The 15,976-nt window shown below is 47.5% G+C and overlaps 1 protein-coding gene across 1 annotated transcript in view; it reads right to left on the reverse strand.

Moving 5' to 3' along the window:
• Positions 1–6,045: 6,045 nt before the first annotated feature.
• The window catches only part of LOC126184719 (regucalcin-like), a 57,439-nt gene continuing 47,508 nt past the window's right edge, over positions 6,046–15,976 (reverse strand). Inside the window, exon 6 of the mRNA XM_049927242.1 lies at positions 6,046–6,335. Coding sequence (XP_049783199.1) covers positions 6,099–6,335 — 237 coding nt within the window. The 3' untranslated portion in view covers positions 6,046–6,098. The remainder of the gene's footprint in view (positions 6,336–15,976) is intronic.

The raw sequence follows: 15,976 nt of genomic DNA on the forward strand, positions 1-15,976 counted from the left end.
TGAAGTAATAAATTAAAATGTAACGTCTGGCGCGGAACTTTTACCAAACCAACGTCCAAAATGTAATAAGTAACAAACTGTTTCCCGTTACATTTTTTGTGGGGGGTGAAAGCGAGAAAGAGTTTGAGAAAGGTTTGAAATAGTTTAGACGAGAGCAGTTTCGTGCGGTTCGCTGGCGCGACGTTATTTCCAGCTCACTGCGGGGACCTTTCTGCTAGGCCCGGGGCAGTGCAGCATGACAATAGCAGCGGAGACAGTAAAGGACAAACATGCAGCGCACTGCTCGCGCTAAAAACTTAATTTTGGCACTCCGAAAGTACATGGAAGTTAGGGAAGAGGAGGAGGACTGTATGTTATTGGAAAGAGAACTCAGGAAGCACAATGTAGTGAGACGAATGTTCTTGCATCGTGAAGAAGAAGCGTATAAAATTTTAGTTACAAAATATTTGTTCGACGATGCGGAGAAGTTTATGGCATTTTTCAGATTCACACTCAACCAGTTTCATTATTTTCTTTCGTTAACTGAAGACAAACTGAGAAGTAATTCCTGTAACAGAGTGGCAAAATGTATTACATTGGACATAACAAAAAACATTTACATCTACATTATACTCCACAAGCCACCTAATGGCATGTGGCGGAGGGAACTTTCTCTACCACTATCTCATCCCTCCATCCCTGTTGCACTCGCGAATAGTTTCATTCATTTTTCTTCCGATTTATGACCAAATTAAGTCTTTTTTCCACTCTACATCGGCCATATTCCACAAATTTTGCTTTTCGACAACCACTTCATAAGTTGTTCATCTTCTGAGGCAGAGAAGCGGTCAGCTGACATTTCTGGTGATTGTTTCTATAACAACTCTGTTAGAATTTGTCTGTTGCTGCCTGTGCGCTCGAATAAAACAGTGGAGCTGTCGTTTCGCTGCTGCCCAATTCGACTACACCCGCTCCTCCGGCCTAGTATATCGATGAGACGTGCGGGACAGACTCCTCCCGAAGTACGCAAACGTTTCTCTCAGGTGGGGCCCGCTGCCCCTCCGCATTGTCCGCACCGTAGGAAAACGGTCTCATATTTTTGCATTGTAGAGTGGATGTTGGACGAGGATGGAAACTGTCAGGATGTGCCGTATTAAAACTCGTCCGAGTTTCCCAAGTGATTTATTATTTCCAGCTACAGTGCCCCCGTTCCTCTCGGTCTGCGTCACCGGATCCCACAATGCTGAGGACACCACTTTGGTGTCTGCGAAATGGCTTGGTGAGGAATAGCTGCCTCAGCGACCTCTGCAATGCCCTGCGTCTTGTCGGCCTTGTACAGCTGTAGAGTTGTGACGACGTCAGAATGCGTCTGCAGTCGACTGAGCGGTCTTCGCCGCTGCCGCCTCAACGATCTGCTGAGAAGCTGCAAGGCGGCCCACGGCGTGATTTCTTGTCAGAGTGGCTAGGATAGCGGTGACAACAAGCGCCTGCGATCTGGAGTCCGAATCTGCGGCCCTCGCCTAGGGATGCCTGCAGCGTGTGTTGGGAGCCAAAAGGAATGCCCGCAGTAGCGAGCCATGGGGTGGTCTGCCGCTGGCTGGCTGCGAACACCGCATTGGCCTGAGGGGGTCGAACCAGCGACCTGCCGTGGACTGGAATGCTGGTGCCCCATCTGCTGCTGCGCGTAGCCGGTGGTGTGACACGTCCCGCCGTCCAGGAGATCTTTCACACTTGAATGCCTTATTAATGGTTCAAATGGCTCTGAGCACTATGGGACTTAACATCTGTGGTCATCAGTCCCCTAGAACTTAGAACTACTTAAACCTAACTAACCTAAGGACATCACACACATCGATGCCTGAGGCAGGATTCGAACCTGCGACCGTAGCAGTCGCGCGGTTCTGGACTGAGCGCCTAGAACCGCTAGACCACCGCAGCCGGCCCTTATTAGTGAACCGGCGCCTATTTTTACGTGGCTGTGCTTCTCTGTTTTGCTAACGCGCGTCTCTAAGTCACGTACTCATAACACCTAGGTTGGGCCACTGGCCCCTTCTGCCTGTAACTTGCGCCATGCAAACCTCTGCATTTATTATTGTCGGCAGGCTACGTCCCTGTGGCCTCCATTCTACTTCGAAACCGCTGGAAGCGTACCTTACTGTCAACAGGCCCACGCCTGGGTGTAACTTGTGCGCTCCGAAATATTGCACCTTAGCTAACCTTCTCCCATCTTAAACGGTGGTGTTGCTACGGCATTGTGCCAGTGAGCAGACGGGTTTCGCACGCAGTCTGTGGGAAGTTCCCGCATCTAGGAAATCAGCCGGCCGAAGTGGCCGTGCGGTTCTAGGCGCTGCAGTCTGGAACTGCGAGACCGCTACGGTTGCAGGTTCGAATCCTGCCTCGGGCATGGATGTGTGTGGTGTCCGTAGGTTCGTTAGGTTTAAGTTGTTCTAAGTTCTAGGGGACTAATAACCTGATAAGTTGAGTCCCATAGTGCTCAGAGACATTTGAACCATTTGAACCATCTAGGAAATCGTAGCTTAAGTAAACACTATGTCGGCAAGCTCCAGATTCGAATACACAAACATTGTTACTGGGTCTAAGCTTGTTTTTACAAAATATATTGTCCGCAGAGATTCGGATATGGAACGATTGTGATTTTATATATATATATAGGGTTTCCCATTTATCTTGACCACCCTAAATAACTTTGTCCAGATGCATATTACAAAAATCTTTCAAGCAAATGTTCTTTAGCCGTCATGGGGACATCAATCAGCATCATTGCCTTCGTTGTAGCTTTGTTTTTTACAAAACTATGAACAGCGGTATAACTTTTTTAAATGACACCCTTTATTTTTTATTCGGTAAGTCATTTCCTCTCCTAAAGACCTATTCAAAAGTGTATCGCAGTGTACCATTCACTGAAACACTATGTTATTAAATATATAACACAACATTGATCTTGATATTCCCAATGCTTTACTGCAGGTACTCGGGGTAATGGAACACATCCATGTACTGATGCTGACAGAGAACAAATGTAAACATAAGTAGAATGCACACCATCACTGTCTACCATCATCAGTTGCAGAATTGTGAGAGCAGAATGTAGACCAACGAAGAGAAGATAGAAATGCTACTCATCTATAGGGAATGTAAGTTGGCAGCACAGTAATTGCAATATTTTTTTCTTATGTACAGGTACATTTAGTAGAATAGTTTAGTCCTTTTAAGTACTGTTGTGTAGAGTAGATAAAGGCGGTCCTTCCTGAAAACTGCATCGACATAACGTATCCTTTATTGTTGTTGTTGTTGAAGGCAGGCGAAATGCTACGCAGGCAGCGGAACTGTAAAGAGAGCGATATCCTGACAAGAACCCACCTTCCCAATGGATGTTTTCTCGTCTTGTTGTGACGTTTCAGGAAACGGGAAGTTTCAACCCACGACAACGCAATCGTCATAGCACTCGCACAGACGAAGCTGCCGAAGTTACTGTTCTCTCTTCCATTGCTATGAATCCACATGTGAGCACACGAGAGGTTGAACACGAGATTGGCATTCCTAAAACCAGTGTACATCGTATTCTTACACGTCACTGGTTCCATCCTTACCATGTACACGTACATCAAGAATTGCATGGGAATGATTTCCAGAATCGTGTACAGTTCTGTCAGTGGGCACGGCGGCAAATCCTCGCCAACCCGAACTTCTTCTCCAATGTTCTATTTAGCGATGAACGTTCCTTCTCAAACAAAGGACAGGTAAATACAAGGAACATGCATTATTGGTCCAGTGACAATCCATGATGGCTTAGACAGGTGGAACATCAGCGTCAATGGAGAGTTAACGTCTGGTCTGGGATGCTTGGTACTACAATTATTGGCCCTTATTTCATCTGTAGTAGTCTAAACGGCACAGCGTATGCCAACTTCCTCAGACGAATTCTTCCTCCTCTTCTGGATAAAAAAAAATGTCGTGTGACTGGGGCCTCCTGTCGGGTAGACCATTCGCCGGGTGCAAGTCTTTCGATTTGACGCCACTTCGGCGACTTGCGAGTCGATGGGGATGAAACGATGATGGTTAGGACAACACAACACCCAGTCCTTGAGCAGAGAAAATCTCCGACCCAGACGGTTATCGAAACCTGGCCCCTTAGGATTGACATTCTGTTTCGCTGGCCACTCAGCTACTGGGGTGGACCTCGTCTGGATGAAGTGCCGCTAAGAACCAGAATGATTATGTTGTATCAACACGATGGATGTCCAGCACATAATGCCTTGCGTGCACGTCGTGTTCTGAACCGCAGGTATCCTGCCAGATGGATTGGTCGAGGAGGAACAGTTACTTGGCCTGCTAGGTTTCCTGATTTAAATCAACTGGCTGCATTAAAGACGTTGTCTATCGCAATATTCCAACAAGTCCAGAGGACATACAGGAACATATCGTGCTTGCTTGTAACTCTTCAGTAGGCAATACTGGAAAAAGTAATAAATTCTTTCATTCAATGAATGCACCAGTGTATCGGTGTGCAGGGTCACCACTTTGAGTACCTTTGAATGTTCTACTCCTTGGAAATGATACAGATGAGTGAAAGTCAAATTTGTGTTATGTTTTACTTGGTTTTCATTTATTTCTGACAACTCTGGCAAGTGGACGAGTTTGTGATCCTGGGCTTAAAGTCATTGTTGTGTTACCTAATTAATTAAGTTGTGTTTCAGTGAATGGTACACTGTGATACATTTTTGAATTGATTTCTAGGAGAGGAAATGAATTAAAGAATAAAGAAAACAGGGTGCCATTTAAAAAAGTCATACCGTTGTTCGTATCTTTGTAAGAATAAAGCTACAACGAAGGGAATCGTGCTGATTGATGTGTCCCTGACGGCTAAAGAACATTTGCTTGAAACATTTTGTAATTTGCATCTGGGTGATCACGATAAATGGGACACCCTGTGTATTCATAGTTACTGGGGTCTAACCATTTTTACAAAATAGGTGGTCCGCAGAACTAAAAAATTTGGGAACCGCTGAATTACAGCATTGCCCTTTCTTTTTAGAAAGTTTAGATACGTGCAGAATGCGTGATTGTTTTGAAGTAAAAATTGTAAGATTTTCTTTCTGGGATACATACTTCTAGTTCAGTAAAAATTAATAAAAGTAATACACTTTGAGCTAATGCAAGAATTGCAATTTCTAATTCTTCCTTGCACTTACGCAAGATAACGATTACGACTGCTCCGGCTCAACGCTTCGCAGCAGTTCGTGCAGTCTGTCAGTGTGTATCAACGTCGTTAACTTCTCGAGAGTGCCCAAGAAATTCGCGAGAATTTACCTTAGCGTCGCGCGTTTCTCGAGTGCAATCACAGCGTATCCCTAGTTCAGACTGTGCGCTTCAGTATTTGTATTGTTAGTGGTGGTAGTGTCATGACTTGCCGTTAGGCGTCGGTACTGTTATGGCGATGTGGGGTTGAAACACAAGCATCAACGTGCGTTACTGTTGCTGACAGCCAACATGGGTCTGGACAAGGTGAGCTAGTCTCTTCTCGTAAAGCTGTTTTATCAAAGCTCTTCGCGAGTATCGACACACGAAAGGAATACAGAGATCCTCTTCTGCATCGGCGTTGAAGAACCTGATTCGGAAGTTCGCATTAACTGGCGATTTTCGAATTGCTCCTGGGAAAAGCCGACGTCGAATTAAGCCATAGGTTGTTGTAAAAAGTTCAAATGGCTCTGAGCACTATGGGACTTAACATCTATGGTCATCAGTCCCGTAAAACTTAGAACTACTTAAACCTAACTAACCTAAGGACGGCACACAACACCCAGCCATCACGAGGCAGAGAAAATCCCTGACCCCGCCGGGAATCGAACCCGGGGACCCGGGCGTGGGAAGCGAGAACGCTACCGCACGACCACGAGATGCGGGCCAATGAAATAAAGCTTATCTTTCCACAGTGTGTGAAATCTCGTGTGACACCCGATTATATATTGTGACAAAAGTGAAATGAATTCAGTATTAACAAGGAAAGGGTGGTACAGGCAGGTAAGAAAATGCGATCAGGCTGCCTTAATGTTGTAGGGAAGTAGTTTTATTATTTGTACAGTACGCTACACAGAGAGTTAGACGTCGCGCACAGCGTTGTACTGCGCACGGCCCTTCACGCCGAGCCCGGTGACTCGCCAGGTGCAGCCGGCCAGCGGCTGCTGCGCCACTTCCTCGTCGCTGAGGCCAGAGCGGGATGACGTCACGTACAGCTGGTCGAGGTCGGGGCCGCCCCACGACACGGACGTGGGCCGCTGCACCGGCAGGTCCAGCTTGAACTCTACTTTCCCAGTCCGCGGGTCCATTCGGATCACCTACACAAGCGCCCAAAGGATTAGTCAATACGGCGGATGGCCACAGAGGGCACTCCTACTGCACTATGTATATTGAATTCTCTAGCAACCTTTTAGCGGCGTTATTAAAAATAAATACGACCGAAGGAAGACTGAACGCTCCCCTAGTTCAGTCATGTCGTCTCAGAACGAACTATCCTGGTATTGTTTTTAACCCTGTTTAATCCCAGTGCTCGACCCAAACGTACAGGCAGAATGTTGGGGTACCATCCACAAACTACTGACTGATAGCGTAGTTGACATCTTACTGCACCGTACATGCTTGACATCATGTTATGATTTTTAACTGCAGATATTCTGGGTGTATTCCGCAATTCACTTTAAGTGACATCATATTGTTGTCGTAGATATTTTTATACCATGGATTTTTATCATATTGACTTTCAGATCTGAAGATGATAATCACACACCGAAATTGATAATAAATTGACTAAGTTTGCGATAAAGTTCTGGAATTAAAGAGAATTACAGCTTACGTCCCCGGATTCGCTGTTTTTCCTCATTTCCACAATGCCACAACTCATATATCCTGATATTCACGGAATCTACAGAAAACTAAATCAGTTCTAATAGCAGTCTCACGTCTGATCTCGGGTGGGGCTATGCTGTTGCGGAAATGGAATTTCTCGAGTGGAGAAGGCTATAGACAAGCCGTACGGGAGCGGCACATCTCATTAATCCCTAAATACACCCTTTTGTAGGACTGCACTTACATTAAGTAGCATATAACAAATACATGAAGTAACTTGTGGTTGTACCTTCGCAAGAATGAAGCCACTATGAAGGTTAGAGACGGTGATGGATGATATTGGTATGTTGCTAGCAGGTCTCACGGCTGTGTGGCGTGAAAGGCCCAAGTCCATAGAGCATTCTCGACAACAATAATACAAATGCTGAAATTCTCTCTGATAACTTGTTGTGCACCGTACTAGCCACCCGTTAACATTGGCAAAACATATTTTTACAACTGTCTGCAAGAGCGAAAATTAGCCTCAGGGATTAGTGTATGGATCCATACTGGTAATAGACAACAGTGTTAGAACTAACAACAAATACCCACCGAGTTCTTTATCATGTTTGTTTGCTTTTTATAATCGTGTGGAGAAATCTTAAACGTTACACCTGATACATGCCACCCAGACATTTACAGTATAAGTGAGCATACCTTAAAAAGATTACCTCCTGTTACGAGATGAATTATTGTGCACCATTTTCATTACACCATCATTCAAACATACGCTGAAAAAAGAACACATTGACACCGGTGTGTCAGACCCACCATACTTGCTCCGGACACTGCGAGAGGGCTGTACAAGCAATGATCACACGCACGGCACAGCGGACACACCAGGAACCGCGGTGTTGGCCGTCGAATGGCGCTAGCTGCGCAGCATTTGTGCACCGCCGCCGTCAGTGTCAGCCAGTTTGCCGTGGCATACGGAGCTCCATCGCAGTCTTTAACACTGGTAGCATGCCGCGACAGCGTGGACGTGAACCGTATGTGCAGTTGACGGACTTTGAGCGAGGGCGTATAGTGGGCATGCGGGAGGCCGGGTGGACGTACCGCCGAATTGCTCAACACGTGGGGCGTGAGGTCTCCACAGTACATCGATGTTGTCGCCAGTGGTCGGCGGAAGGTGCACGTGCCCGTCGACCTGGGACCGGACCGCAGCGACGCACGGATGCACGCCAAGACCGTAGAATCCTACGCAGTGCCGTAGGGGACCGCACCGCCACTTCCCAGCAAATTAGGGACACTGTTGCTCCTGGGGTATCGGCGAGGACCATTCGCAACCGTCTCCATGAAGCTGGACTACGGTCCCGCACACCGTTAGGCCGTCTTCCGCTCACGCCCCAACATCGTGCAGCCCGCCTCCAGTGGTGTCGCGACAGGCGTGAATGGAGGGACGAATGGAGACGTGTCGTCTTCAGCGATGAGAGTCGCTTCTGCCTTGGTGCCAATGATGGTCGAATGCGTGTTTGGCGCCGTGCAGGTGAGCGCCACAATCAGGACTGCATACGACCGAGGCACACAGGGCCAACACCCGGCATCATGGTGTGGGGAGCGAGTTCAAATGGCTCTGAGCACTATGGGACTCAACTGCTGTGGTCATAAGTCCCCTAGAACTTAGAACTACTTAAACCTAACTAAGGACAGCACACAACACCCAGCCATCACGAGGCAGAGAAAATCCCTGACCCCGCCGGGAATCGAACCCGGGAACCCGGGCGTGGGAAGCGAGAACGCTACCGCACGACCACGAGATGCGGGCTTGGTGTGGGGAGCGATCTCCTACACTGGCCGTATACCACTGGTGATCGTCGAGGGGACACTGAATAGTGCACGGTACATCCAAACCGTCATCGAACCCATCGTTCTACCATTCCTAGGCCGGCAAGGGAACTTGCTGTTCCAACAGGACAATGCACGTCCGCATGTATCCCGTGCCACCCAACGTGCTCTAGAAGGTGTAAGTCAACTACCCTGGCCAGCAAGATCTCCGGATCTGTCCCCCATTGAGCATGTTTGGGACTGGATGAAGCGTTGTCTCAAGCGGTCTGCACGTCCAGCACGAACGCTGGTCCAACTGAGGCGCCAGGTGGAAATGGCATGGCAAGCCGTTCCACAGGACTACATCCAGCATCTCTACGATCGTCTCCATGGGAGAATAGCAGCCTGCATTGCTGCGAAAGGTGGATATACACTGTACTAGTGCCGACATTGTGCATGCTCTGTTGCCTGTGTCTATGTGCCTGTGGTTCTGTCAGTGTGATCATGTGATGTATCTGACCCCAGGAATGTGTCAATAAAGTTTCCCCTTCCTGGGACAATGAATTCACGGTGTTCTTATTTCAATTTCCAGGAGTGTATTAGCAACGGCACTCGCTACGGTCTTCTGCTGCAATGACCCATTAACGCCAGATTTCGCCGCAACGTCCCAAGGGATACATTCGTTGTACGCCACACATTGATGTTTTCGTTTATCTCACGCAGTGTTGCTTGTGTCTTACCAATGACAACTCTACGCAAGCGCCACTGTTCTCGGTCGTGAAGTGAATGCTCTCGGCTACTGTGTTCTCCGTGGTGAGAGGTGAAGCATGGAATTTGGTATTCCTGGCACACTTTTGACACTGTGGATCTCGGAATACTAAATTCCCTAACGATTTTCGAAATGGAATGTCCCAGGCGTCTAACTCCAACTTCCTATTCCGCGTTCGAAGTCTTAATTCTAGTTGTGCGGCCATAATCTCGTCGGAAACTTTTTTCACATAAATCACCTGAGTACAAATTACAGCTCTGCCGATGCACTGGCCTTTTATGCCTTGTGTACGCGATACTACTGCCATCCGTGTAGTGCATATCGCTGTCCTATGACTTTTGTCACCACAGTGTTGAACAAAATGCTTGTAAATACCCACCATCTTAAGGTGAGCCTTTTGTGGCTTGCAAGCTAACTACTGCAAGAATGAATGTGTTTCCATAAGAGATTATAAATTTAATGTTCGCAATATCAGAACAGAGCAACCAGTGTGTCATATCAATTGTTCAAAATGTTGCACACTGACCACTGATACATGGAATAAAGCGATTCTAGAAATACAAAACGGCACTTCGTATTTTATCTGGACTTAGCACAACACAGGATCGTGTTATACTGCTCTTCATGTCTTCGGGAGCTGTCAGGGGGTCCTTGTGAACTTATGGTTTTAACTTTTCCCAGAGACAAAAATCCAATGAACGTGCAGGCCGTATTTGCGTTTCCCTGATAACCATTCTGACGATCTCCCAGTGCTCTGTTAACAAGGTTTCTAATATCTGTGCGGCATTGGCGGAACATTCGTCATGTTGGTAGTACATGGATTGACTTACGTGCGGTTATTTGAAGTTCCATCAGTAAAACAAGGACAAATGATGCTATTCTTGGGAGGTCCACATCACATGCTGACAGACTAAGGTCGTTATTTATAAACTTCTCTTATCCAGCGCAAATTTTCAAGTGACCACTAGTGCAGGTTGCGAAGATTGATTTGACCAAGTTTCGTAAATTATGATTCAGACGTAGACAAACTTTGGACAGAAATGCCGTATAACATTCCAATTTACACACACCGCTTTCCGAGAACCGTAAAATTTTCAAACTCATTGTTATGAAGCTAATGACGGAGGAACGTATGTAAACGATTAAATGTTTTAGAACGTATTACTTGCAATACACTCCTTTCGCTGATCCCACGAGCACTTTCAAGCTTTCTCAGTATGAAATGTCAATTGCGTGATTACGCTGATACAATGTTAGTTGCATTTCTGTCATAATTTGCTGTTATTTTTAGGTGGTGTATTTCATTCTCCAACTTCTAGTTTGCTTCAGAGCAAGTCATCTGATCGCTACAACAGCAGAGAACAGATTGATGGGCTATAAGCGCTCACGTAAATGCACAAATCTCTCGCTTCCCACGCCCGGGTTCCCGGGTTCGATTCCCGGTGGCGTCAGGGATTTTCTCTGCCTCGTGATGGCTGGGTGTTGTGTGCTGTCCTTAGGTTAGTTAGGTTTAAGTAGTTCTAAGTTCTAGGGGACTGATGACCATAGATGTTAAGTTCCATAGTGCTCAGAGCCATTTGAACCATTTTTTGAATGCACAAATCGTACGCGAGTTAGATGTTGCCTACATTTCATACATTACGGCAGGCATTTGTGGCAACTCCTCCTGACAACAGAACAGTTATTTGCGGCGCTATTATCTATTTACTATTTCATCAATTTGCACAGATGTTATGTTGTTGATATCCACTCCGAAGGCTCTTTGGAATACCATAGAAAAAATGTATAGTGCGTTAAGTAATATGTGGAAAAACTCTGGAGAATGGAGAGAGAGTTTAGAAATAAGCAAAAAAGTTCACGTACACATATAGTTGATTCGATTTATTTTCTGAGTTACGGACACATTTTTGTTATTGTGAGGGGCGTTCAATAAGTAATGCAACACAGTTTTTCCAGCCCAGTTTCGGTTCAAAAACGCGGTATTTGTCGTGGGATATCGTGGAATATTCCCGCTTCAGCGCCTATGGTTTCATGAAGTTGCGATAGGTGACGGCCCTATGCGTAGTCTTCAAAACTGAGTCTGTAACAGAGGAGTTTTTCAAGCAGAGAGCTGTCATTGAGTTTCTTCTGGCGGAAAACCAGACCATCGCAGACATTCATAAGTGCTTGCAGAATATCTACGGACATCTGGCACTGAACAAAAGTACTGTGAGTCACTGGGCGAGGCGTCTATCATCATAGCAACAAGGTCGCGGAAACTTGTCCGAACTGGCGGAAACTTGTCCGAACTGGCCGGCCGCACACAGCTGTAATTCCTGCAGCGTTGGAACGCACGGACACGCCCATTCGAGGTGATCACAGTCAGACACTTTGCTGCTCAACTGGACGTCTCTGTTGGTAGCCCTGACACACTCGCCCACCAGTTGGGGTATTCAGGGATGTTTGCCCGCTGGGGTTCCTCGCCGCCTAACAGAAGACCATAAAGAGCAACGAAGGACCATCTGTGCGGAATTGATTTCGCGTTATGAGGCAGATTGTGACAGTTCCTTGCCGAACATTGTCACATTCGATGAAACGTGGGTTCATCAATTCTAGCTGCAAACGAAACAGTAATCCATAGAGTGGTGCCTCACCACCTCTCCTTCAAGTAAAAGTTCAAAGCGGCACCCTCAGCCCTCAAATTCATGGCGAGTGTCTTCTGGGACTCATAAGGGGCTATTCTGTTTGATTTCCTCCCTCACGGTGCAACGATAAACTCTGAAATGTATTGCGCTACCCTCAGGAAATTGAAGCCTGTTGGTCGCCACAAAAATGCAAACGAACTTCTCCTTGTCCATGACAAAGCAAGGTCCCACACAAGTCTGTGCACCCGAGAGGAACTCATAAACATTCACTGGAATGTTCTTACTCATTCGCGATACAGTCCTGATCTCACACCTTCCGAATTCCATCTACACTACTCGCCATTAAAATTGCTATACCAAGAAGGAATGCAGATGATAAACGGGTATTCATTGGACAAATACATTAGACTAGAACTGATATGTGATTACATTTTCACGCAGTTTGGGTGCATAGACCCTGAGAAATCAGGTTCGATTCCCTGCGGGGTCAGGGATTTTCTCTGCCTCGTGATGACTGGGTGTTGTGTGATGTCCTTAGGTTAGTTAGGTTTAAGTACACTCATGGAAATTGAAATAAGAAAGGTTGACTTACACCTTCTAGAGCACGTTGGGTGGCACGGGATACATGCGGACGTGCATTGTCCTGTTGGAACAGCAAGTTCCCTTGCCGGTCTAGGAATGGTAGAACGATGGGTTCGATGACGGTTTGGACTATTCAGTGTCCCCTCGACGATCACCAGTGGTGTACGGCCAGTGTAGGAGATCGCTCCCCACACCATGATGCCGGGTGTTGGCCCTGTGTGCCTCGGTCGTATGCAGTCCTGATTGTGGCGCTCACCTGCACGGCGCCAAACACGCATACGACCATCATTGGCACCAAGGCAGAAGCGACTCTCATCGCTGAAGACGACACGTCTCCATTCGTCCCTCCATTCACGTCTGTCGCGACACCACTGGAGGTGGGTGTCCGCCGCTCGTGGTCTCGCGGTAGCGTTCTCGCTTCCCGAGCACGGGGTCCCGGGTTCGATTCCCGGCGGGGTCAGGGATTTTCACCTGCCTCGAGATGACTGGGTGTTTGTGTTGTCCTCATCATTTCATCATCATCCAGGAAAGTGGCGAAATTGGACTGAGCAAAGGTTGGGAAATTGTACGGGCGCTGATAACCACGCAGTTGAGCGCCCCACAAACCAAACATCATCATCATCACCACTGGAGGTGGGCTGCACGATGTTGGGGCGTGAGCGGAAGACGGCCTAACGGTGTGCGGGACCGTAGCCCAGCTTCATGGAGACGGTTGCGAATGGTCCTCGCCGATACCCCAGGAGCAACAGTGTCCCTAATTTGCTGGGAAGTGGCGGTGCGGTCCCCTACGGCACTGCGTAGGATCCTACGGTCTTGGAGTGCATCCGTGCGTCGCTGCGGTCCGGTCCCAGGCCGACGGGCACGTGCACCTTCCGCCGACCACTGGCGACAACATCGATGTACTGTGGAGACCTCACGCCCCACGTGTTGAGCAATTCGGCGGTACGTCCACTCGGCCTCCCGCATGCCCACTATACGCCCTCGCTCAAAGTCCGTCAACTGCACATACGGTTCACGTCCACGCTGTCGCGGCATGCTACCAGTGTTAAAGACTGCGATGGAGCTCCGTATGCCACGGCAAACTGGCTGACACTGACGGCGGCGGTGCACAAATGCTGCGCAGCTAGCGCCATTCGACGGCCAACACCGCGGTTCCTGGTGTGTCCGCTGTGCCGTGCGTGTGATCATTGCTTGTACAGCCCTCTCGCAGTGTCCGGAGCAAGTATGGTGGGTCTGACACACCGGTGTCAATGTGTTCTTATTTCCATTTCCAGGAGTGTAATTCTAAGTTCTAGTGGACTGATGACAATAGCTGTTAAGTCCCATAGTGCTCAGAGCCATTTGAACCAACCTGAGAAATCAGTACCCGGAACAACCACCTCTGGCCGTAATAACGGCCTTGATACGCCTGGGCATTGAGTCGAACAGAAAAAAATGGTTCAAATGGCTCTGAGCACTATGGGACTTAACTTCTGAGGTCATTAGTCCCCTAGAACTTAGAACTAGTTAAACCTAACTAACCTAAGGACATCACACACATCCATGCCCGAGGCAGGATTCGAGCCTGCGACCGGAGTCAAACAGAGCTTGGATGGCGTGTACAGGTATAGCTGCCCATGCAGCTTCAACACGATACCACAGTTCATCAACAGTAGTGACTGGCGTATTGTGACGAGCCAGTTGCTCGGCCGTCAGTGACCAGACGTTTTCAGTTGCTGAGAGATATAGAGAATGTGCTGGCCAGTGCAGCAGTCCAACATTTTCTGTATCCAGAAAGGCCCGTACAGGACCTGCAATATGCGGTCGTGCATTATCCTGCTGAAATTTAGGGTGAAGGAGGGATCAAATGAAGGGTAGAGCCACGGGTCGTAACACATCTGAAATGTAACGTCCACTGTTCAAAGTGCCGTCAATGCGAACAAGAAGTGACCGAGACGTGTAACCTATGGCACCCCATACCATCACGCCAGGTGATACGCCAGTATGGCGATGACGAATACACGCTTCCAATGTGCGTTCACTGCGATGTCGCCAAACACGGATGCGAAGAAATGACGTTTTGCCATTCGTGCACCCATGTTCGCTGGCGCTCCTGTCTATGACGCAGCGTGAAGGGTAACCGCAGCCATGGTTTCCGAGCTGATAGTCCATGCTGCTGCAAACGTCGTCGAACTGTTCGTGCAGATGGTTGTTGTCTTGCAAACGTCCCCATCTGTTGATTCAGGGATCGAGACGTGGCTGCACGATCCGTTACAGCCATGCGGATAAGATGCCTGTCATCGCGACTGCTGGTGATACTGGCCGTTGGGATCCAGCACGGCGTTCCGTATTACCCTTCTGAACCCACCGATTCCATATTCTGCTAACAATCATTGAATCTCGACCAACGCGAACAGCAATGTCACGATACGATAAACCGCAATCGCGATAGGCTACAATCCGACCTTTATCAAGGTTGGAAACGTGATGGTATGCATTTCTCCTCCTTACACGAGGCATCACAACAACGTTTCACCAGGCAACGCCGGTCAACTGCTGTTTGTGTATGAGAAATCGGTTGGAAACTTTCCTCATGTCAGCACGTTGTAGATGTCGCCACAGGCTCTGAAAAGCTACTCATTTACATATCACAGCATCTTCTTCCTGTCGGGGTTAAATTTCGCGTCTGTAGCACGTCATCTTCGTGGTGTAGCAATTTTAGTGGCCAGTAGTGTATTTGACCCAATGATGGATGCACTTCAGGGGAAGCAGTACGTGGATGATGAGGAGGTCATTGATGCAGCAAGACGTTGGCTCCGATGTAGACTAATACAGTGGTACTATGCGGGCATATACGCCCTCCCAGTAAAATGGAGTAAGGCTGTCGCATTGAACGGAGATTGTGTTAAAAATAGGGATTTGTAGCCAGAAGAGTGGGGAATATTAAGGTGTATTGGAATCCTGAATGAAAACAACCTGCTTTCAGAAAAAAATGTTGCTTTACTTATTGAACGCTCCTCGTGCGTGTTTGCTTCGTTTCTGTCTTTTGTTTTCAAACTTAGAGCATGGATCAATACGTATATTAATTTTCTTTCAAATGTTGTTGGTTTCGGGAAGTGTAAAGTCAAAGCCTTCTTGGTTTATCTTAGTTTCAATGGTACTCGGAAATAAACAGATCCTTTTAGTATTGAGAATAGAATCGGTAGTGGAAGATTACTGTACAGTTGTTATTGGACTACTGTTTCATGTGTACTGAACATTCTTCCCCCACTAGGAATCGAATCGGCTATTTTCGAATGGGCCCAACAGAACAAGCGTGCCTTAGTGACCTCAGCTGGAGAGCGACGTGTTGTGTGACTTCCAATCATGGGCATGG

Source organism: Schistocerca cancellata, chromosome 4, assembly GCF_023864275.1.
Source record: "Schistocerca cancellata isolate TAMUIC-IGC-003103 chromosome 4, iqSchCanc2.1, whole genome shotgun sequence".
NCBI lineage: Eukaryota > Metazoa > Arthropoda > Insecta > Orthoptera > Acrididae > Schistocerca > Schistocerca cancellata.